Source organism: Puntigrus tetrazona, unplaced genomic scaffold (genome assembly GCF_018831695.1).
Source record: "Puntigrus tetrazona isolate hp1 unplaced genomic scaffold, ASM1883169v1 S000000130, whole genome shotgun sequence".
NCBI classification, from domain to species: Eukaryota; Metazoa; Chordata; class Actinopteri; order Cypriniformes; family Cyprinidae; genus Puntigrus; species Puntigrus tetrazona.
Genome location: NW_025047807.1, coordinates 1,107,873 through 1,133,803, shown reverse-complemented (window position 1 = coordinate 1,133,803; position 25,931 = coordinate 1,107,873). Strand labels below are relative to the sequence as shown.

At 38.4% G+C, this 25,931-nt stretch overlaps 1 protein-coding gene across 1 annotated transcript in view; it reads right to left on the bottom strand.

Moving 5' to 3' along the window:
- dnah9 (dynein, axonemal, heavy chain 9) overlaps nt 1-25,931 on the bottom strand; it is an 86,767-nt gene that overhangs the window by 20,051 nt on the left and 40,785 nt on the right. Inside the window, 21 exon segments of the mRNA XM_043230011.1 lie at nt 1,027-1,154; nt 1,591-1,739; nt 2,554-2,747; nt 5,241-5,363; nt 5,448-5,618; nt 6,440-6,580; nt 7,065-7,229; nt 8,986-9,190; nt 9,731-9,853; nt 9,957-10,192; nt 10,546-10,734; nt 12,493-12,612; nt 13,301-13,726; nt 13,823-14,083; nt 19,344-19,577; nt 19,900-20,061; nt 21,235-21,377; nt 22,130-22,253; nt 22,564-22,726; nt 23,913-24,109; nt 24,519-24,680. Coding sequence (XP_043085946.1) covers nt 1,027-1,154; nt 1,591-1,739; nt 2,554-2,747; nt 5,241-5,363; nt 5,448-5,618; nt 6,440-6,580; nt 7,065-7,229; nt 8,986-9,190; nt 9,731-9,853; nt 9,957-10,192; nt 10,546-10,734; nt 12,493-12,612; nt 13,301-13,726; nt 13,823-14,083; nt 19,344-19,577; nt 19,900-20,061; nt 21,235-21,377; nt 22,130-22,253; nt 22,564-22,726; nt 23,913-24,109; nt 24,519-24,680 — 3,816 coding nt within the window.

Genomic DNA, 25,931 nt, shown 5'->3' with positions numbered 1-25,931 from the left:
TATAGAAAAACACATGCTTGTATATGTTTAAAGCTGCAATGTACAAATTGTATATAATAAGTGAGTACACTATGTATCCATTTTCCAAATCATGTTTTTGGCTTGTGCTCAATCACTAGGGTACACGTATAATAAGTGCTTATATTTAGATACCACTGCTGAATAGCCCAGTACCTGTGTGATTCATCAAAAACATACACAGAGAGAAGTGGTTCCGGCTACAATGTTAAATGCATATACATGCAAAGATTTTCAAAATATATACTGTATGTGTGTGTATTTATAAAAAAGACAAATATACACAGCGCACACATATTATGCGAAAAAACATTTATGTGATTAATCAAGATTAATCGTTTGACAGCGCTAATTGTTATCTTTATAGTGATCGAACGGGGCTTTAGACTTATTACCATCCATGCTTACATACACAAGGAATCCGTTTTGAGCTTTCGGTGCACAGAATTAGACTAAAGACTCTGACTTAGAATGACAACAATTAGAATTTTGTAACTGTAATAAGGTAAATAAAAGAATGAATAACTTAATGAATGATTAATTCATGAGATCGCCTGCCAATTCAGTCCTGGTAGACAATGATAAATTGGCTGGCTTGCTGTCCTAGAAGGAGGCTTCTTCCCTTCCCCTATTTTTGTATGCATGAAATGAAGGAAAACAAAATAGAATAATGGAAGAATTGTCACTGGAACAGTGCAATGACTGCTGCTTATATATATTTGTAGCGATGACTTGACTGAATGATTAGGCTTCTCCCGAAACTACATTTGGAACTTCATATACATAACGGAGATTATATGTATGGATAATGTATAAATATATGAATATCCAAATAATGTATTTTAGATATTTGTTTAATTTCAAGTATGGAAATGTTTTTATGGTTGAAGCCGAAACAGCTGAACTGTCTCCAGACCTGTGGGTCTGGTTACGATGCTCTCCACGTGTGTTAGTAATGTCCCGAAGAAGAGCTTGAGGTGGTTGTTATTTGTTTGTTGTGCGTCGTACCTGTAAAATGACCCAGTGCCCCTCTTTCGCAGCCAGATCCAGAGCCTGCTCTGCTACCACCTCCTGCCCCTGGCCCAGAGAAACGTTGTGGAAATTTCTGTTGTCGAACGTGTATCCCAGTTTTCGTCCTGAAGGATGTTGTTAGGAAGGACAAAAAAGACTGTGAGATCTGAAGTCATTTGAGGTATGCTGTGTGTGGTCAGTAATTGTCTGGTGTGTGATCCGATTAGTCGTATTTAATGTGATGCCTCACACTCAGTCGGTCATGGAAGACTATCAATAAACCTTCAAATCAGCCTTTGAGGAAAAGTCTGGACATAGTAATTAGCCTGTTTACACTGACAGACTCTCTCAAACACATTAAGCTTAGTTTAAGACAGCAAAAACACAGGATGTAGGTCAGGACTGCAGGTATCTGCTGATCTTAACAGGGTCATTTTGAAAATAACAAAATGACATTTGGAAAATGCCAAAATGACACCTTAGCTTTAAAATCACGGGTGATTACTGCAGCATTTGGTGAAATGATGTAAATGGTCACGAATGGTCAGCATGAATCTGTACCGTGTTTCTCCACGTCCTTCAGTGGGTCGACTCCAGGGGACAGGATAAAGAACATGGGTGTGGCGGCTCCTGACTCCTCATATGACACAGCAAAGTCCAGTGAGCGCCCCATCACGTATTTGCTGCCGAGTTTCTCCTCCACAAAATCCCTAAAGTGTGAAAAAATCATGTTTGGCTTTTTTAAACTGAAGAAACCATTATGATCATACCGTAATTCTGTCAGGATCACTATCTTCAAAGATGGCTGAGAGTTAGAATACCATTTGGATTGGTGGTAACGGAACGGAACAACATAAATTTATCGCAGATATAGAATTAAGGTTCAATATTTGAATGTACATAGAAATTAGTCGATTCAAGGAGAGTCAGAAGGCTGAATCCTGACTAAAAAAGGGGAGCTGGGGATGGAGGTGTATAATTGGTTAAGCAATGCAAAGCTGCTATTACCGTCGATCAGCTGATGTTAGCTTGACTAACGTGACCTGCCAGAACTAACAGTGACTTTAGATTAATGATGCACTTCCGAACCATAATACAGAGAACAAAGTCAGCACACAGGGCATCTGTGGAAACTGATTGTTTTAGACACTGGCCTGCTCTGTCTTATTATATTAACACTGCCTGCGTCTCCCTAAAGGTCAAGCATCATGGAATGTAGAAACACAGAACGACCAAATCTATAAAGTGAATATAAAGATGATACTGTCCATTGACTAGGATGGGACAGATACGATTGAGATCTGATTTATGAACAAATTACTCTATTGATTTGAATCAGTCTGGCTAAATTAACTGAATCCATCAGAGCTTCATCAAATCACCATCTGACTCACTTATCGAGCCTTTATTTAAGGTAAAGATTCACACTTTTGTTTTTTCAGTTAATGAGGAAATCTAAACAGAAATTCACACATTCCTGGGAAATCGCGTCTGGAAACGCTGACGAACGGATTGACATCTGACCTGACAGCGTAGGTCATTCTGTCGGGCCGCAGTGCTCTCATCATGCACAACCTCTGCAGCGATGTCTTATTCTTCCACTCCTGAGGGAACTTCTCTTTCTCTGGACATTCAGACTCTGAAAACTTCTTCCAGCGTTTAGCCGATCCTTCAATGTCACGGTCCAGGTTATGAAACTCCTCCATTGTACTGAGAGCCTGAAGTAACGTCACCATAAAATAAGCATGTTTTCTATTAAATTAATCTCTACATGAAAAACTAATGATTAGAGATAAAGCAAAGAAGTGAAAAAGGTTCAGAGGTTCACTTAATGCACAGTGTGTCGATGGACTTTAGATTACGTGAAGTAGTCCTGCAGTGTGACAAATGCATTTTTAAAAGTCCAAATGTGCCACGTCGTCTCAGAATTAATATGAAGCCATAAAAGCTGGATGCGTAATAATTATAAAATAATTAGCAAAAAGCTGTTCAAAAATCTTTAAATCTTTAGCATGTCACGCCGCAGGACTTCCCGAATATATCTGATGTCTCAGCTAAGCGTTTCATCAATAATACAAGTACGACTCATTTAGTATGCATTATTTTGCACGCTGCTGAGTGGACGGTGTGCAATCTTATCAAACGTTATGATGACAGACATGTAAGCCTTGGACAGAATAAAGAGCTCAGATACAACGCTGTCAAAGCTCTAATCAAATCGAACTACAAAGTAAAGTGTCTTTATGGCACAAACTGCTGAGTAAACATGAACGTGTTTCTTCATAACGCAGACTTTCAGAAGCGCTTAGGCAGCAGAACAGAGGATTTCCTATTGCGCACTTATATTTATCTCCTCTCGGAAGAACAACGCTGTGACATATGTCGTTCTTTCATATGGAGTCTCTGCTCGACCCGAAGGTGCCGAAAGCGACGGGAGAATGATGATGACTCATAATCCCAGAAAGCCTTGCTTATGGGAAACACTATATCTTAATGGCAGATTTGAGCACATTACGGACTCATGGACTCCTAAATGAGATCAGATTTACATTCCTATCGCTGACTATGTGCTGGAGAACAGCAGGATACCTCCTGAAGATTCGCACTGAAGGTGAAGATAGTCGTTTAGAAAGCAGTAAAAGTTTTCAAGACTGAATAAAAGAGATAGGAATCGCTAGATGTACAGCAGTGCACTTGAACAATAAACTAAATTATTGGTTTCTGTATAATATCTATTCATTTTCCTCATAGCATCTATGACACAAATTCGAATATTACACTTGATTTAATTACAGAGACTGTCTCTTCATTTAATAAAATAATTATTTTCATCATATTACTATCACTCCATTTTCCTGTTAGATATTGTTCAGTGCTTTGATACAATCTGTATTATTAAGTGCTATATAAATAAAAGTGATTGATTGATATTATAAAAACAGTTAAATGACAACATCAAGCATATACAGTGTCGTACTTTAGTTTGGAGACCAATTCTCACTTTTAACTAAGGCTTTTGCTGTTTTTTAGTTAATAATAGTTAGTTAATAATGTAGTTATATATATATATATATATATATATATATATATATATATATATATATATATATATTAGTGTTACCATATATTAATAAAACAGAATCAACAATAATAATGCTAACTTATTTTTATAAACAATAATAGCTACGTTAAAAAAACAATTAGTTATAGTTACTTCCCACAAATAGTAACTAAGTTAGTTACTGAGTTAAAAAGTAACTAATTGCCAGGGAAATAACTTGGATGTCGCCAATATAAATATGCTAAATGAAAAGGACACTAAAGAAAATAAATTATCATTATAAAACATTGTACACTAATCTACACTATTATTTCAATATATTGTTGTAAATGTTATCAACTCTCAATGGACACCTTGGAAATAAAATTGCCATAGTATTTTTTATATCCTTATAATATGATGGTGCTAATTTAGCATCATAAGATGGCAGAGCTTTAGTAATTAGAATAACCGTAAAAGTATATTTGCGTTTCTATAAAAAAAGGAGGAAAAACGAAAATGAGTGCATTAGTTCCACCCACTAGTGGAAAATAGTAGGAATCTCTAGCTCTGTATCTTTCTTTGCAAGCATCATTGACCCGTGTGCTTTCACACTACAGTTTATGGTACGTCAAATACCTGTACGTTACACTGCGCATCGTTGTAAACTGTAATTAGGTTGATTACTCATAACGGTAAAAAAATATTATTTATTTATTATTTATAATGTTGTTATTCCCATCACTTGTTATTATTAGTAGTAGTAGCAGCAGTATTAAAGCTGTATTTACTGTATATAGTTGAAGTGGGCTCTCATGTGGAATGTCCCAGCTTCTGTTTTTCATACCATGAATGTGATTTATTCAGCTAAATCAAAAGCAGCAACATAAAAGCATCCTGACATCAGATTCAACTAACAGCTTTCCTGACATTAAAGCCAATCTTGCTTTTGAGCAGATTTGGTGAAGGTGTTTGAGCAGCCAAATGAACCTAGATTAAGATATGATGAGGAAAGAGAGTTTGTTCAGAGATATGATGATGCTTCTGCTCCCTGAGGCCACATTTTCATCCTTTTGTACAAATGAATAGTAGAGAGACGTTTGCACAGCGAATCCAAGATCAACACAGAGGCAGACGTCCTTCACTATAACCGTTACACTGTGTAACTCACTTTAATTCCTCCCCAGGAGTGGTTGGACAGGAAGTCGACGGGTGACGTCACGCCCGGCTGCACCGGGTAGCGCAGCAGGAAGTCCAGCTCCCGGGGATTGATCTCTTTATTCATGAGCAGGACCTAGAGCGGAGATGAATGCATGTTTAAGAGAAGCCGGGGGGAGCCGCGGCATATGTTAGGGTTCGTTTGGAAGTGGAGGCTCACCTGGAAGGCCAGCTGGGCGGTGTAGGTGAGTTTGTCACACTCGAAGAGCCCGCGGGTGGTGTACTGGAACACCAACGACGTGATGCTGTCGATCAGATTTAAGACACGTTGTTTCAAGGTCTCGTCCGGGTCAGCTTTCAGTACGGCATTTTGAAACACAACGTTGAAGGCCTGGACGTGAGGAGCACACAAACAAAAGCGTTACAGGAAGAGATAAACAGAGAGAAAGAACTTGATTTAATACTCTTCTGCTTTTCTCTCATTCTCTAATGAGACACTTTTATAACTAGTTCTGGGAAGATCAAGATTTCGCTGCATAAATTTGTACACAAAGGAAAAGGCAATTATTTTTTGATAGCTGTAGATTGTATCTTGTCAGCATGATGACTGAAAACACAAGAAAACCAGCGTACAAATTAACTATACATTCATAATCTATTCTCCATTTATGTCTGCAAAGCTCTTCTTATGAATATTAAAATGAATTGTTTCCTAAAGAATGCTGTGCTGCAAAAAGAATTAAATTAAATGTTTCGGCAATGACATACTCCAAGTATTGATAACTTGAATGTCAATACATGAGTCACATATATAGATGGCTTATGAATTATTACATGAACAGATGCTGAAAACAGCGTGTTTGCTTTTGCTTGTAACCAGTGATGACGTCTTGCCTATTTATTGTTTTTGTATTATTTCATAGTACACAGTCTAAATCTCATCACATTCAGTTTGGATCAAACAATAGCGCAGTATAAAACATAATAAATGTAGCTGCGGTGGTCCCTGTGTTATTAGCTAGTGTAGTAATACACTGAGCATCTGTAGAACATTAAATTAACTGCTGTAGTTCATCACGGCTAAATAGTTGTGTTAGAATGAGACAAACACAGCTTCATAAAAGCAGGAGAGGAACACAATAACTAAATCCTGGAACGCTGGGAAATAAACAACAGGTTTTTAAGAGCCGGTGCAGGCCAGGTTGGCACTACCTTGAGAGAGAACTGGTACATAGGATGGATTTTATTGAGGTCGTTCATGATGAAGTATAAGAGCGAGCCGCGGGCCGCCGCCGGACGGTAGTGTTCTCGTGCATCATTGATCTCAGCCTCCGTCACCTTAGCCTCTTTAACCTGGAGCGGAGCAAAACAAGACCAGTATTATTATTATTATAAGTGTTAACGTGTGTTAGTATGTTTATTAATATGCTACTGAATTTAATCACTTTCATGACAAATAACTCAAATGAATATAAGCATATTGGATTTTATTAGCAATTATTTATTAGCAATTATTGTATATTATACTATATATCTTTTCACTATATAGTTTTAACTACACATACATATAGATTTTTTTCTTCTTTTTATGAGAATATTTAATGTAAATATATAGATTCATGCGTCCATCTAGCTCTTGAGGTACTTTGAATCAAAGCAATACAGAAATCCTGGCAAGGACACGTCCTGAGAAAACGGCTCTTATGGTCACCCTATTATAAAGGTGATTTTAGAAAAGTTTGATTGAAAGTTAATGTAAAAAATTTAAATGCAGGTTACTGTAATTTTACAGCAAGAATGGGAAGATGTTACCGTAGCTGAAAACCCAAGAACACACCTTGACTTCAATCTCAGCCGCTGTTCGTTTGGTTATCTCCAGGTTCTCTACCAATTCGATGTCTCCCAAAAAGTTTCCGGACGCGGAGGAGAGCCGTGAGAGCAGGTTGTCCTCCAGAGTTTTCAAAGTGATTTTGAAGCCGTTCTGCTGCTTTGTGAGGTTCGACTACAAAGTAAAAGACACAGAAAGACGTGTGTGGAAGGATGTGTGAAGATTGGCGAAAACAAGAGCCAAGGGGCAAAGTCATAAACACAAGAGAGCATCTGAACAGCTGCAGAGATCAATATATGCAGGAGAAATGAAGCTAGTCTTTGCGCGGATTAACGGACATCAAAAACCACATCCGCCGGAGTGTGATGGGATTGTCAATGCTGATGGATCCATTTCCCACGTTTGGATAGAGAAACAAACACACACACTCTCGCTGATTATCTCAAATCAAAGAGCCGTCATCGCTAGCGCGAGTATTGAACCATCAAGACAAAACTCATCCCTGAAGAGGTCAATCTGCAAAAAAAACTCAAGTATAATAACGTTGCTCCATCAGTGACCACCAGAGCCTCTTTTACGAATAACAGCACTGGAGAAAAACAGCTGGGTTCAGAGAAACGACCCCTCATCAGTGAGGAGGAAAACAGGTATGTTCAGCTATCCCGTCCTATTAATGAGTCACTCATTAATGATTACATTTTCACTGGCATCTTGTGTGTCCAATTAACCCAGACCTGAAAAACAAACAATTAACTAGCAGCCCCACGCTCATTGTGAAGAAACCCGGTACACGTACAATCTCAGCCGAGTAATTATACAACCCAAAGTGACGTTGGTCAGATGATTTCAGAGGAGCAGAGTGGTCCTGCTCATTAGATGAGACTGATGCGGCTCTCCACTGATCACAGTGACATTTACTTCATCTAATGGCCTTGGCGGATGTGCAGATCTCACGCTGTAATAAAATAAAGAAAACTGCACAAGTTTGCTCAACGCAATTATGTTGGTACTGCGTGATGTGAAACAAGCCAGGGATTAAAAACAAGCCCTCTAAAAAACATCTAAATAAGAAAGCGCGTCCCCGCGGTGTGGTTGCATAAGATCTAATTATAATCCAGCAAACACTGACCGGAGTATAACGATCAGCGAGCCAAACTCTTCATCTCCCTCCACGTTAAAGCAGGTGCTGAGGGATTGTCACGCTTTTCTTGCAACTTTCAATATTAATTAAGATGATAAGAGTTCAGTAGCGTTTCCCCATCTTTAGGATGTCAGCTATGAAACACTAATTAATAAAGCTTCATTAAGTAACGTTTCAATTTTACGCAATGCACATCTCAAAATAACCGCATTCACTTCCAGTCACTTATTCAGAAACACTTCAGTTTGTTGTAATTTGTTCTCAAACGAAAGCATCCGACAGACATTTTAGAGAGAGGAAATGAAGTAAAGCGAGGAAAAAAATAAGTTGGCAGGCTGAAAAAAGACTGTGGAAATTGAGAAACGTAATGGTGAAGTCCAACGCTTGCCTGACCATTTCAGCTAATTACTTACAGTAATGTTATGCTAATGTGCTAATATACATGTGCGTATGTGTTGGTCATAAAAAAATGCTGATGGAAAGTGTGGTAATTATATACATGAAAGTGCAAAGAGTAAAGCACCAATTACCCTTTTGTAAGTAAAGGTGAGAAGACAGCGTCTCAGATATGCATGCAGAACCGCTATGATTGACCGTTCTGTCCGTCAGCGCAAGATGACTAATTATCTTTGAGTTCAGCCAATCTAGACCTCAGAAAATGATGAATCCAATTAAGCTCCGAAACACCTGTCAAATACCATCTACTTAACCATCCTGCAATTACGCGTGGATCTGATATGGATGTGATGTTCCTTGGGGAGCTGTCTGATTGAGAAGAGGCAGACGTACCTTCAGCTCCTCCAGGTCGGGTCTCTCCATGCTGACCACGGCCGCCAGCAGCTGGTCCTCCAGCCCGTCCCGTGTCACCGTGAAGTTGACCAGCGTACACTGAGCCTGGAGTTCTGGCTGGTAGTGAGGGTTTGCCAACTTGGTGTGAAGGATCAAACGGAAACTGGGGTTGTACTCGCACTCCTTATCGCCGATCTTTATGTAGCTGTAGTGGATTACAAACCAGAATCCTCTCATTATTTTATGACACTCTATCTATTTGCGTCTATAGATTCCAATCCCAATCTGTATCTTTAGAGTTTCTCTCTCACATACAGCAAAGTTTACTGTTTTATTTATATCTGTATTCTGAAGGTTTGATATTGGTTCATTTAACACAAGGTGAAAATGTCTTTGTTTATGATAGTGATAAAAAGAGAAATCCTAAATCCTCTCTGAAAAAAGCCTTGATATATCAACAAAACAAACAATTAAGATTGGCGTTATCCAATGTTCTGGAAACGTATGCAAATTTGTGTATACTTAATTAGATAATGCCTCATTTGCATATATACATATATAGTTTCAGAAAACTTTTAATACAAATCAGTTTATCTTTATGTACTGTGATTAATCAGCAAGGTTAATACTGTGTTATCTATTAATAGTCCTACAATCTTCACCTGTGGTTTTTTGCCTATCTGTAGATTAGGGGTCACATATATAATGATAAATATGACCAATATCTACATTATAACACTCTCACCGTCCTTTCTTTATGGTTTCACGTCCGAGTAGCGGACCGAGCACTGGATCCACCGCCTCCTCCAAATTCTCAATGAGGACGATTTCACCTACAGATAACGCTCTCTCAATGGAGTCCAAATATCTGCATTAACACACACACAGTAAAGCAGACACTTTAATGAATCAGTAATAACACAGTAATGCATCACTTTAAGGTGTGTAAGCAGACGTAATGTGTGTTCTACCCTCTCTGCCCAATCCTAATGATCCGCAGCTCTTCTCCGTATTTGTTTTTGATCCATTTGATTCCCTGCAGTTGCGGATCCACCATGAGCGGCCATCGTTCGCAGCTGGTGAGGATGGTGGCGTTTTCAGTTGACATCCGGTCAGCCGGCAGACCCTCGTTCTGCCAGGCTGCGATGTCAGCGTCGTCCGTGAGCATGGTCAGCGGGTCCAGACCCGGAGTCACAGGGATCGGCACCTGCGGGAAAAACGCTGACACTTGTGGACTGAACCCTCACAAAAACAAATGACAGATTCAGAAAGGAATCAACTTCCCTGTTAAAAAAAACATGGCAGCTGGTTTGAGCTGCTCCTGAGCTGGTTATAACCTGGTTATGAGCTGGTCCTGAGCAGGAGCTAGTGGTTCAGGACCAGCTTAAATTAGCTCAAACCAGCTGCCATACTACAAAAATACCTAACCAGCATAGGCTACTTTTTTTCAACAGGGTATGCTTTATATTTCAGAGAAAAACCACACTGGTCTTAATCAAACACATCTCTTATTTTGTAACTCTTTTCCCTTGGTTTTTAGCATTTATCAATGGAACATACTTTGAGCTGACTCAGGTACGGCCTCCAGCTGTTGTCCATCAGCTCCAGGCGGTAACGTTTGGTGAAATAGCCCAGATAGGAGATGAAGGCCGTGATGAGGAGCACGTCTCCACACAGAGTGCTTTCCTGATGCCTGAAGCTCTTTACCGCCTCGGCCCAGCGCACGTTTTCCGACGCCAGACCTCCAACCTGAATACACACGACTCTGTCAACATCATTCAAAAACTCACAAAAACCAGCTCTAAGAAAAGTAATAAATGCATATTATATATATTAATTCTGACAAGTGTATGTCTGGAAAGTGTTTTGTCCATGTGGCAACAGAATGGACATTCTGGCACAATGTTGATATGATAATGTTGATATGACCATAAAGTGCAACAATGAGAGCCGCAAGCAAAACCCCATTAATTTTCTCCACAGGGACTTTTTTTTAACAAATATTGATAAACCTATAAGGACGGATATGTTGTGGGCTCTGAGGTTATTTATTGATTCAATACACATTTGTTGAATCCATTAGTGCACATTAAGTCTGTCAGTTGCCACTTTTTTTATCCAAGTATATTTACTACACCTATACTGCATACTGTTAGTGTTGGTGGTATGGTTCTGTTTTGGGCAAATCTCCATATGCTTGTCCATACAGCCATACTTGGACAGAGAGCGAAGAGAGCAGCGAGTCAAACCCCCCTGGGGTACAGAATTGTAGAAATGCAAAAAATACAGGTTCAGTTGAGGTTGGAGGAGAGAATTTTATTTGCGAGAAACAATGCTATAGGAGAGATACGGAAAGAATGGAATTAAATAGGACGCTGTGATAAGTGGATTGGTACACGTCAGGAACAGCTGACTTTGAGCTAATGCAAGCTTGACTGATGCGGCCTGCCTGAACTAATGTGATGCTTTAAAATGTTTTTTTAAATAATCTTGTTTTATAGTAAGATTCATTGTGAACCACTGCATTACCTATGAATCTGTACAAAACATTTGACCAATCAGAAAGTCGCGAGCAAGCAAACTGTGCCAAAAAAAGGCATCTTTAGCCCCACCCACTCCCATGAAGCACCATGAAAGACCCCTTTGTTTTCAAAATATGTAAATATTCATTTAGGGTTAGCAAAAACATAAAATGTGTAGCTTCTACAGTTTCTATATATATTTAAATGAATAGTTTTATTTTTTAACATCATTTTTTTATTTGATGTCATCCTCAATGGGATTGTACTTCACATTTGTCTTTTTCTCCGATTTTCAAATATTTTTCCTACTTCAAAGTCTGAAATGTTGTGATCCGTATCATAGCTGGTTGGTTTGGTTCACATCTTATAACACTTTAATCAAGACTTGTGTGAATGCCAAATGAATGCGAAAAATACTTCTGGCACCAGTGCCACGGTCAAAGTTAACAGCTTATTATGGAGCACAACCTTTCGAATTCCAGCCGAGATCTTTACAGGTGCAGTATGTAATTATTCTGATTTTGCCTGAGGAGCAACAACCTATTCTGAAAACCAGCATTATTTGCCTGACTGTGTCTGCTGCCTGCAGTGATGTGGAAATGACATGTGTGACCTTTAACCCCATGGCCAAAACGAATCCCCTCACACATGTTCAGGTCACTGCAGGATCACTGCTGTACAATGCTCAATTATTCCCAGATCAAACAATCACTGTAATTAATAACTCCAGCCGGTGCGCTCCGGGCAAAGCTAGCGCTGCTGCACGTGTTTGTTTATGTGATTTCCTGCTGACTTAGTATTGCTGCATGCTTCAACGGACAGCATAAATGACTTATTCTGGGGGTTTGCTGCATTTTAATTATTATTCAGAATTTTCTTCTGTTTCGCTGGCTCATCTATTTTTCTTAATTAAGACAGGAAGCAGCAGCAGCAGCAGCTCTGGGTGTAACGCGTGGTGTTGACGCGTGCAGTGCTAGAGACTCACCAGGCGGTTGGCGAGAGCGATGGTGCGCGCCGTGGTCTCAGCCTCCTGTTGGCACCGCAGCTTGTCTGCCGTGGCTTTCTCAAACTTTGCTGTCAGCTTCGCCAAGTTCTCATTAAGTTGCTGTCAGGAGAAAAACACAGACAGAGCATGTTATAAGAAAAAATAGGGGTAACAAAGTTTTAATCTCAAGCTGCTTGGGAAGAAAAAAAAAAATCAACAAAAACTCAAGTGATACTATGGAAGCCATATCCACCACTGAATAAAAAAAATAGAAAAGATTATTGTGAATTTTTATCTCACAATTCTAACATTTGCTTTCTCAGAATTGCAAGATATAAACTATTTCACAGTTCTGACTTTGCGAGTTTCGCAATTGCGATTAAAAAAAAAAAAAAAAAAAGTCAACTGCATGATATAAACTTGCAATTGCGAGTTATAAAGTCAGAATGGAGACTTTATATCTCAGAATTGTGACTTTGTATCTAACAATTTTGTGATATAAAGTCATATTAACTTTTCTTTTAGTATTGCAAGTTTATATTTGGAGTATTTTGACTTATTTTTTCAGGCTTGAGGCGTATTAACTTAAAAATGCTAGTTATACATTCCAGTGTTGAGGGGAAAAAATGTATATGTTCACTGAATTGTGACAATAGTTTTTTTTCAACTAAAAAGTTTTGTTTTTCCACTTCAGAAAAGTTTAAAAAGTTCGGTGTCTTTTTGTATCATATTTGTACAGTAGCTGCTTCATCTGCACATGCCCTCCAGAGTTAATAGAAGAGTCAAAAGAGTATAAAACTCTACTTGCATTTATTTTTGCCTTGATGATGGAGAGTTTCTCCTGCGCAGCAGCGAGTTCAGCATTGGCTTTGCTCAGGGCCTGTCTCTTAGGCTCAACCTCGCAGTAAACCTCATAAAACTTCACAATGTTGATCACCCAGGAGCAGAGGCCGGCGGCCGCGTTGGATTTGGCTGCTACCAGCTCAGGCCTGAAGTCTGGGTCTTCTAGGTACGGCTGGATGGCTTTGAGACAGTTCTCGTGGATATTTTCCTTTTTGAAATTGATCAAGGCGTCGAGGAAGGCATCCACCTTAGCCATCATGACTTTAGCGGCCTTCCAGCTACGGTCCTTGGGAACGCGCCCGCCAGGGGCCGAGAGGACCATCACAGCAGCCGTGACGTTTGTAACGGCTACTACAGGAGAGCCGAAAGACTTCAACTCGGTCAGATTGTTCTGTAAACGAGAGTCAGAACAAAATATGCATACAGTCAGCAAGCCTTCTATATATAAATCCATTGTCAATAATGCACATGTATGGGGAAATCAGACCTTGTTGAGAGTGTTTAGAGCCTCTTGTGCCGCTATTAGCGCAGGTTCTGCTTTAGCCAGGTCCTCCTCACAGTCTCTCTGTTTGCGAGTCACCTCCTCAGCGATGCAGGCCACCTTCTGCTCCTCTTCATCAGCCACCGCCTTCTCCCGTGCCACCTTCTCCGTCTCCACACCCACAACCTGGATCAGTTTATCTGCACTCTCGTTCTTCAGCTTTAACTCCACTTCCTGTGCCGCAAGCTTGGCCTTCAGATCATCCACCTAAGAGAAAGAAAAACAGTATTGGAATGAGGTACATTCATCAACAATATGTGTGTAATAAATAGAAATTGAAACTATTGATGGTGACTACTTTAAACATGGTACATCATCTAATTTATCAGACACTACGAATAAGAAACACCATGACAGGTTTCCATTTAAAATGAGAAAATACACAGAACCAATGAAAACAAAGAACAATCAATCTGCAGAGAGTTGCATATGTATTTCCAACACTTTATTAAACCCTAAGTGACAAAGGAACTTATAGTATTATAATACTTATAGTATTAATATTTCACAAATTGTTGTTTCTGCAGATAATTAGCATCTTACATGGATTTAATAAATATTAAATATTCATAAATTCTAAGAACTAAAATGCTGTAAAAATACTGTTCATGATACCTAATGCATTAATTAATGTGTAACGTATGGAGCCTTATTATGAAGTGCATCATAATATTATATGTGCTGTATTTATTCCCTATTAAAGTTTGTTGGGGAAGTTAATGAACTTGCAGTTATCAGCTAATTGCATCAGCAGTTGTTTTGAATAACAGCCTATTTGTTTTTGTTCTACACTCATTGTTAAATCCTATTAGTGATATTATCAGAGAAATGAGCCCTCAAAGTTTTAATTGATAAACGACAATCACTTGATTGTGAAGAAGCGCTGTTCACAAAGATAGGATGGATGAACGTTTTTTAATAAACTATTTTTGTTTTCATACATCACAATGGGTTGAGCTCCTAGCACTTTTTCAAACAGAGGCCAATTGGGAAAAGTCAATCAGGAGAGAAAACTGGGCGAAATACGCAATTAGCTGAAAACTGTTGTCAGACGCAATCCAAAGCAACACGACATGGCTTGTGAAGCAAACAAACAGTCAAATACGGCTGTTCTACAGCAAACTCCTCTCGAATCTGTTTCCTTTCTCCAGACTCCAAATGAGCTGATTAGCCTTAAGAAAACGAGACGTCAGGGATGAACTGCCCTGGGGTAGCAAAACCCTGCAATACCCACAAAATCAAGTTGCTATCATGTGGGTAATTAAACTGATGAATAGGAGGTAAAGACGAAGGAGGACTAATTGCCCAGAAAGCGCAGTCAGACAGCGCTCTTATGGCTCTTGGTGGAAGTTTCTCCCTCTCTGCTCCTCAAACTACATGAAACGCCTAATGATCCTCTTCAGTCGAAGAGAGCAGATCATCCTCACAAGTTCACATCAAAGAGCACAAGCCTAATATTGCATTGTTAAAACACCGTAAATCATCTCAAAAGAGGCCGGTTGAGATGAAAAGGCAAAAGAACTCTTAGATAATAGACAATTGGCTCTGCTGTTATCATCACCACAAAGCTGGACTGATCTCCGTCATCATCATGAAGATGGTTACATCATAAACATGCTTATCTTGAGCAAAGAAAAACAATGCGGATTCTCATTTAGACATGAAACGCTTAACGAGTGGCTATAAAACGGATAAATCCACCTCTACGCCCCCAAATGTGGGCAGGGACCAACAAGCTTGAATTGATATCAGCTCTCCGCTAATTACATGATACGGGGTCCCACCTCAATAAAGCAGACTGAAGCAGCACCAATAAACTTTCTGGCTCATTAGCGGCTACTTTTAATTTTGATTTCTAGCCAAGCCCGCTCTCCTCTCATCGCTAATGTAAAGAGGTTATTCTGGTGGGCGTGGATCTCTAACAGCACTATCGGATATATCTCGCGTATAGTATGTGTGAATTCTGACTTTACATTTCCCCTCCTGTCGCTTGGAAGCGCAATCTCAGCACACAAATGAGCTTTCTGATAGCTTTTCCACTGAAGGGTGGAGGGATGAGGATGAAGCACTAAAGCCATTACCTGAGAAGAGCGTTTGAGCCATTCTGCGCCCCGGGATTAACGCATCAGGAAGCATAAAGCAGCTCAAACAGAAGGACACATTAGATAAGTCATAATGTCTCAGTAATAATTAGCACAGTGTAGCTGAGAATACAGTTATTGCTAATAAGAAGATTTATTGTGGAAAAATCGTGCCACTAATACAGAAGTCACTGCCCTGTTGCTAGGGTGTTGTTAAGTTGCTGGACTCGTAATAGACAATGGTAACTTCTTCGTTACTTTTCATCTGTTTTCATTTAAGAAAAACCTTTGGAAAAATGTCCATGCCTGAAATGCATTAAGTTTGTAAAAAATGGTATTTATAAGTTATAGCCTCACATTTGACTTAAAATATTATGTTTGTTTAAATTATAATACTAGTTGCACATAATTCAAATGTTTTTAATCTTAATTAATTAACTCTAATGCTGGGTTAACTACATACACACACACACACACACACACACACACAAAGTAAATAAAAAATTATTTATTTATGTATTTATAAATAAATAAATACATACATTTTGTATAGTTTTTTTCATACTATGATTTACTTGTGCTTTTCCAGGCTGTTCTTCAACAAATTACGGTAACACTTCACTTAAAGCTTTTATGTATAATACATTATGAATGTTATTTATGTTATTTATAAGGCATCATAATTATTCATAATGTGCATTGTAATACATTATATCTGTATTGTAAGTAATTATAACCAAATTTAAATGCATAATGTATTAATTGTGGTTTAAATTATTATTCATGAGATTGCGCAATGTATTATAGGGTGCATTTCGAAGCATAATTAATGCATTAAAACAACTATTATCATGCATTATACATTAAGGCTTAAAGGGATAGTTCATCCAAAAATGTTAATTCTGTCATTAATTACTCACCCTCATGTCGTTCATCTTTGGAACATAAATTAAGATATTTTTGATTAAATATAAAAGCATACTGACACTGCATAGATAGCAAGGGTTACTACCATGAATCATGATCAAGGCACAGGAATGTAGTAAGTAAAATAATACCACTTGACCATAATCCATTAGTGGTTCAACCGTAATTTTATGAAGCCACGAAAACAATAATGATAAATTTATTCTTCAGCAGCACCATGTGCATGCTTCATGACGCTCTTCAAAACGGCATCAAGGTGAATTGTTGGATTTATCAAAAATATTGTCATTTGTATTCCGAAGATGAACAAAGGTACGACATGAGGGTAATTAATTAATCAATGGCAGAATTTTCATTTTTGGGTGACCTATCCCTTTAAGTTTTTCTTTGTCTTTTTTAATCCAATTTATGGTAGGCCTCATTGATCCGAACTTATGCTCCTCAAGTTTTGATTGAATATTGACAAAGTTACCCACAAGTTTAATAAAAATCCAAGGTCTATTAAGGCCTACGATCAATCGATTGCAAAAAGAAACGGAAAACCTGAGCTAACTGAAAGAAAACAAGCTGAAATATATTGTACTCTGGGTTATGGCATCAAATCCTCAACAGTAATAGTATTACTCACCTTACATGCTAAAATTATACAGTAGGCTATAAAATCACATGACAGAAATAAATGTCATTTTCTTAACACAATAATCATAGATCAATAGAAAAAGCCAGGAGGCTGACCGGGTGATGTTTTTGACAGACTTGCTCCATTACCCGTGTCAGGAGAATGACAGGGACAGCAATACATTTGCTGGGAAGAGAATCACTTAAAGCACATCCTACGCCACTTGCATTTAAAACACCAGCAGCATAAACATTCAAGCTGAACTGCATCAGACTCCTACTGGCTTCCTAAGTGAGGTGTATGTGTTTCATTTACATTCAAGAGGACCTATTAATGAAGAATATGCGTGCTGACCACTGAAAACATAAATTAGCTAATGTTACATGAATTTATAGCATGGGAATGAATCTTATAGCTGAGCTGCAAGCACTCCAATGCTTTTAATGCACGTCCTGCTTTACCTTCTGGAATATAATTATTTTTATCCAAGTGTTTAATTGACCTATTGGTAAGCTCCTCCCCTCTTAGTTACCTTTGCTCTCTCGGAAAAACAAATGGAGTTGCTGACTGTTTTGCAATGACATCTGCAGTGTGAAAACCTTATCCCACAATGTTTCTGCACACTTTTGCTCACAGAAAGCCACCAAATGTGAATTAAATATTCTGTGGAGTTTATAAAATATGTAAAAATAAATACAGTGGATAACTCAAGGGTTTCAGATCACGATGCAAGCAGAGATATCTCATATTACGGTTGGTCATCACGATCAAAGATGACAACATCCCGGATCAACATGATTAAATTATTGTAATGTTACCAGTTTGATATAAAGAGACAATGAAGTTTGTTTGTATTTTTGACCTACACTGTACAAGATGCAAAAAAAGTCCACTATAGGTTTGTACTTAGACTGTCTAAAACGTCTAGTTTTAACGTTCTGCTTGAGCAGATGAAAATTTTAACTTAATGAGTGTATGATACCCAGAAAATTACTGTTTTTGTTTTTATTTGGATGGAGGTTGAATGCTTAGGGACATTTTGCTGTTTTATTCGGATTCACAAAATTCAATACAATAAATCATAAAGCCTATCCTCTCAGGATACCTGGAGGATACCATTTCCTTTTTTGAAGCATAAAAAATGGGTATTCCACTGCTTCTTTATTGCTGGAAACCTACCGAGTTCCACTTGCTGTGCAAATGATACTCGACTGCCATTGGCTCATCTGCATCCAAGAACTACTATCATCAAAAATGATGAAGAATTAGCATACAGTTTGGACTGGCAGTATGGCTCTGTTCTGGACATGAACTCCTTTCACATCCATGCAGTTTAGCATGGATGAGAGCAAAGAGAGCAGCAATAACCCACTTGGGTAAATAGAACAATACCAATATAAATATATTGCAGCCATCATTAATGTTTTATAATTTCTAAAAAAAAAAATTAATTAGATTCAAGTGGGAATCAGAAGCTGATCCTGACTGGACGAGAGGAGGAGCTGGGGATGGAGAAAGTTAATTAGCCATTGAGCAACACAAAAGCTGCTGATAATACTGAAGGACTTTATATATGCATGTAGCGATAGATGTTGCATCCCTATATAGACATGAATCAACTCAGAGTCAGCTGATGTGAGCTTGACTAATGTGACATGCCAAGACTAATGCTACACTTGATTTCACTGGAAGCAACCAAATAGTCTTAAATGCCAGTAAGTCATTAGATATTTATCTTATCATTTATTATGCTGTGCTGCGTGACTAACTCTGGGCTTGTAGTTTCAAGACATTAAACAATAAAGGGCCTGATTTTGAACAGGCAAACAAAGAGACGAACCTGAGCCGTCGTACTGTTGAGTTTCTCCAAGCCATTTTCCAGTCGCTCCATCTTGGAGGTCAGGTCTTTCTTCTTGAGCGCCAACAGGTTCCCGTACAGCTTGATCTGCTCTAAGAAGGACTTGGGCGTGGTGTAGTTGTATCGTCGCTCGTTGGCCAGGTAGTCTTTTGAGGTCTTGTTCACGCTAATGTGTACGTAGGCCATGAATTTACTCACAGAGTCCTTCACCTCTGGCTAGATCAGTAAAGAAAATTCAGTTCATACATGAAATATAATTGCCAGAAAATCCAACTACTGATTCGTCACAGCCGTTTCATTTTCCCCTGAAATATAATGCAGAAACTGACTGCACAGAGCTTGGCCAATCTAATTATGTTTTCCATGACTTCAGGCACCTCAGAAAAAAAGCGAACACTCTGCATTTGCACTTGAATGCATTAGATGACATTGAGGCGCATTAGTGCGGTAGGAGAGGTATGTTTGTCTAACCAGCTGAAACCTTAATTTATTTGGATTGAGGAAATCATGATAAAACCATTTCATAAAGATTTTTCACCTGGATGTGCTCTATATCTTGCAGGAATCTCAGGCTGACCGACTCTAGCGCCTCCTGTGGCCACTCGTGGAACCAATCGATGGCGGTGCAGTTGACCACTGCAGGAAACTTCCTGCTGCGCACCCTCAGCTTGCTGCCCACCGGAGAAAAACATAGCGCCACCTGCAGGACAACATCACAGGCAAGCAGTGTTAGTTATGGCTGGTTGGTTGGTTGGTGTTTTAATATTACACCAGCTTCCTTCCTTCCTTCTATTTTGATGGTAACATAGTATAAAATGGCAATATGACGTTTAAAATGGACAAAAAATAAAATGTCTTAAAAGTTTGAGTTTCGAAAAGCCAGTAGACAAGTAGACTTTAAACGGTTTCTAAAATGTCAAATGTATGATGCAATAGAGTACAACAGTCTGCTGTGGAAGAAGAATTCCATAAATTTTCTCCATAAAGACAAACATGATGTGAGCTCATTAGAGAAGGATGGATTCTGATTGGCTGTCAATCTTTGTATCTTTTATCAGCTGGAAAAAAAAAATACTGAAAATGATTCCAACAGTATTTTTACTCTTTGTCTTTATAGTTATTGTTGCGGTGTGGACTATTCTATTTTAATTGTTATCTTTGTAGTTATCATGCTTGATATAAATTTAGGTTCTTAATCGATATGCTATTGTTGAAACTTTTCCTGTTAACTTATTTGTACACTAACTGTGGTGAAAAACGTCAGTACCCATTATGTTGGACAGAAAATTTCACCAATCAGTGAGTCACAGTAAACAAAGCACACAAAAAAGACTTCCGCCCACCCTCATGTAATCAAGTTGGTATGTAAATATATATCTATTTTGGCCATTTCTTAAACGGAAGGCTGCATCCTCCAGAGCACGCATTTGCAGGCTTCATACGTTATCAAGTCTGGTTTATTTCAGTTAACTGGAAATTACAATCTCTAGTCATAAGCATATGAATATGAATTTCTGCTAAAACTTTCATTTGGCTAGACACACCTTGTTCAAGCTCCTGTTCTGTCCAGGCTGGATTAATATAGTATTGATTGATTGATTGATTTATAGATTTTAGTGCTTTAGATTTTAATTTTTTTTAAATGTATCCATCATCCATACAAACACCCATCCATCTATCTATCTGTTCATCCATCTGTTAATCAGAACCAGCCTTCGGAAAGACTCTGTTTGTGCCTCTCTGTTTGTGTTGATCTAGTCACATTGTGAGAGCTGAGACTCTGTGTGAAACATTACAGAGGCATTCCGGAGCCTAATCTTTCTCACAGGCTGTGGGAGTATAAAGGCTTCATGAATCACCCCTGCTCACGTACTTTGAGTTGCCTACGGACACGGTCGATGAAGAACTTCCAGCAGTTTTCCCTAGTGTCCATCAGACCCTGGCCACGAACTTCATTCCTTAAAGAACCAATGATGTTCTCCACCTCATCATCAGGGAAGAGGTCTGGGATTTCACCTGTGATGAAGACAAAACGATGATGATGGACGCAGAGCAGTCACACAGATGCTGGCAACATCTGAGAGCATATCAGTCTTACAAAGGAATATTACAGCGCTCTGAAAGATGGAAATAGCCAAAGGCATTACAAATATGCCATAGACCATAGGAAAATAATAAAGCACTCTGAAAAATGACAGTAGGCCATGATTTAGGTTGAAAACCTGGGATATTTACCTAAAACAATCATTATTCATACAAATAATCAAATTAAAATTATTAACAAAATAATTGAAATGACAACTTCTCACTAAAATAAAATTCTCATTTATAGTAAAAACGCAAATTAATCATCACCGATTTTCTATTATATTATTATTTAAAGTTGTGCTGTTGTTGATAATAAATTATTGTAATACATTTATATATATATATATATATATATATAATTTTACTAACATAGGGAAAAGTTATTGGACCAGCCAACATTTTCAGATGATTCAAACTAACTGTTGAATTTCTTAAAACAATGATCCACAGTAATTCATTAATTAATTAATTAAAAAAAGAAAAAGTTTTGAATTTTAAATCAGAGACAGGGTTAAATCAATCTCTGAAAACTCAAAACTTCTTCAAGAAAGGACTGTGAAAGTCATATATTTTCTTCATATTTCCAACCATATCATCACAAATACACCCAATGCAATCATCTGGCAGAGAAAGGGAGCTCTACGTGATGCCAGTGGGCACAGACACACAGCAAAGCTTACCAGATGCTAAAAGGTCGTTCACCAACACGAGGAACTTCTCATCTGCGACCTGGGCATCTGTCATGAGGAGCACCGTGCCAATATTCTTCACGCCAGCTTTAATGTACAACGCGCCCAGATCGCTCTAAAAATACACAAAACAACAGTCGTACGCTATGAGCTCCTCATTCTGGAAGAGTCCCAGCAGAAAGCTTAGAGATGAGGCGACCTCATATTGTGCTCAAGAACTCCTCTGGTAATTGCTAATTATTCCATTATTTTTTTCAGACTTTTGCAGGGCAGAGTGTGAATTTGCAGCAAGGTGATCTATACTCGGGCGAGGGGCATTACAATGAATATTTGATAGGGCAAATAGCAAGCACTTTCCATGGAGACAATGGAAGCCGCTCTGCAAGCATGTTTTGTTTTGGTTCGGGCTAATAAACGGAGCGAACCTTGAGATCAGGGATGCCGTATCCTTTCTTCAGCGTGATCTGAAAGACCTCCAGGGAGCTGATGAACGCCGCCAGCCTGGTCAGGCTCTGCTTCCCGCTGCCGCCCACCCCGACCAGCAGAGCATTTCCCCGTGGACACTCCAGGATCCGATTGATACGGCAGCTGAAGCAGGAGAGACAAGGGTCAGAAGCGTTAAGGAGATCATGCGGAGGAAGAATCAAACTTCACTGTGCTGAATAAGTTTGTCCTGAAAAATAAACCACTCACATTAGCTGACTGGTTTATTAACGGATAGTACTTATCATAGATTGTCTAATGCTGATTGATACACAGCCACAATCCAATGACAGCAAAATATGCTAAAATGAACACTTACTTTAATTAACTCACTAAATAAACTGAAAAAGCATTTGTTTATTATTCTGTCAGCATAGTTTGGAAGAGTTTGAGAGTATCACCAGTGATTTGGTCTGGATGTAAAACTAATTGTACATAATTTGATAATTGTACTAATTGAATAATCAATTAGTTGTTGGGTCGCTGGTCATTTAATTTTTGTTAAGTTTTGTTAATTTTCATTTTTTTATACATTCTTATTAAATTATTTCGTCTTTATACAGAATTATTCATTATTTAGTTATTTTTTTTACAACATCACCAACCTATTTTGGGTAAAAGTAGGAAAAACAATATTTCTCTTTAAAGAAATCTAAAGTAAACATATGTAAAACATATTTCTCCAGTGTTTTGCCACCTCAAGATCTTTTCAATAATATAAATATTTACCTCATTGTTATGTTCTAGCCTTGCTTTGTTATATTTATCTTTTAATAAAATTGTAAGCTCTTAAATTTGTATCAAATATGGTATAGAATAGAATAGAATAGAAGTTATAAATTAAATTCCCCTGGTGGAAGTGCCACCATAAACAGAGTTTAAGTCTGTGAAGTACATCGCTTAAAAATGAACTGTTTAAAAACAACACACAGTATGCTCAAGACATCGAACTAAATTAGTTTAAGTGTGAATTAAAAATGTATAGATATAACACTATAGCTATAACAATAAATGCACAGAAATCATCAAATAACTTCTAGAATAATTTTTCTAGTTAATGAATGATGAAAAGATTGACAGCTGATCATAATCAATCCCGTAGTCATGAGCTCGAGTTTTTAACGTAGATGAGCATAGGCTGAGAATAAATAGACAATATCGCTTGCTTGTGTGGACGCTTATACTGTAATCTTTATAGCTTTCTTTAAAGTTATTGTTCTTGGTGTAAACAGGTCTTAAAGTAGCGGCCAGGTGTTGATCCATCAGCATAAGCTCTTTCTGGCTCTCTTACATATGAGACATGGCATCCTCGAAGAGAACAAGGTTTAGAGCTGCATTGACTTCGTTGTAGCTGTCAAGAGCTTCCAGCAGGGTCTTGTTCAGGCTCCCCCAGGACTGAACCGCCATGTATTTGGGTTCACCGATGCCCGTGGCGAAATGGCAGTACATATTCATGGCCCTGGTCTCCTCTAGGGTCTCCTCCATATCCTGGTGGGAATAAAAAGCAGCCTTAAAACTCCATGAAATATTAAAAGGTGAATAACTAAGGTTGAGCCCTGCTGCCTTGGGAGGATGCTGATGTTAATCAAACGATCGCCACCCTGAGAATTCATAGCAGTCTGAGAACTCTCCCTCTCCAAAACAAGCAGAAAATTGTGTATTTCATGTGTTGATCAACATGTGTGTGTATGTCAGGTGAATAGATGTTGCTTTAAAGCCGAGCAGAAGTAAAGAAGGAAGGAACGGTTTCTCTCCTTCGCTCTTGAGCCTCAGAAGGACTGGGAACGCAGAGGGAAAAACAGCTGAATTATTTTTTCCTCAATTTGCTAGACTGGCAGGGAATTGCTCTGATTAGCATTGGCCTTTATTGACTCTCTCCAGTTAAACAAGCTCTCACCTCGTAGAACTTTTTCACCGTTTCTGACTGCAGTTTGTCAAAGATGTCGAAATCTTTCTCTTCCACCATCTTGTCACGGTAAACCCGGTTGGACTCGTGAAGGTAGATCTTCACGAGGTCCTGAGGAGTCTTCAGACACTCGCTGGTGCAGAACAGGATGCCCTGAAATCAAACGGACAAACAGCAATAACAGAGAGTTAGCGTTTCTCCAGACACTTCAAATGTCAAACTGCTGCATAACATTTTTGTATCCATCTCAGTGGCAAAACAATAAAAACAGAAGCACGAAAGTGCAGATATCATTACAATTCAGCTAAGAATGATGCTCAAAAACATTGAACTGTTGGAGTGTAAAGAGAGAAAAGCAAACCATTGATTTGACCACCAGTGATTTCGGGAACACTTACATCTGATCCGTCTAATCCCGTGTATCTCACCACACTAAAGTTTTCTAAAAAGACTAAGAGGGATTTCAGGCACAAGAACAGGTATGGTTTTTAAATTTCATCATTATAAAGTATTGACATCCTTTGTATCAATGTACTACAGAACACTATACCGCCACAGGTCTTGACCGAGACACTATCATCAATGTCCAAAATAAGAAGATTGATTAAATAATTGACCTGGGAACCTCGGGTAACACCAGTAGTCATCCTGCACGCTCGAATGGATCCCTTAAAGCATCATCTGGTGTGATCCAGAACTCAAATTCATATTGATTAACCATCAGGAGGAAGGATAAACTGCTTCTCGGCTGTGAGGTCTGACCTGGAGTCCATACACCGCTCCAAACTGTGTCTGGCACTGGATTTACAGCGAGCATCTGTAGCTTCTCTGACTTTGCCACAGCTCTTCATCACTGGAGAATGAGCTGCATTCTAGCACAGACCTGTCTGAACACACCGCGTTTAGATGGTTTCTCCTCTGTTAAATCTATATAAAAGCTCTCCAAACAAAGTATAACCAAAACTGCAATAAACTTGTATTTTAGACTTTGTCTATTGAATCCTAACTGACCATCCAGCAAACCTGCTATTCCATAAATTTCTAAATCTACTCGACATTGCTGAATGTTTCATCGCAATATAAACAACAAAATATGGACATACATTCTACACATTTAATTATATAAAAGTTTTCACAAAATACACTGTGAAATATACCATACAAAATTGTTTTAAATGTATTATTTTATTCATATGTACTAGTTGTTTTATATACACTTATTGTTTATCACTCTTAGATTATCAGTTTTTTATGATTAAAGGGGAATAAACAATGTTTCAGACAAAGTTGAAAAAGGAGCCATAAAACAAAACAAAAAAGTTCATTTAATAATAAAAAGGCAGAGAGGAAAAATACCCAAAACACCCCAGTTCAGATGAATTGATTAAATTCTAAAGCTGTAAA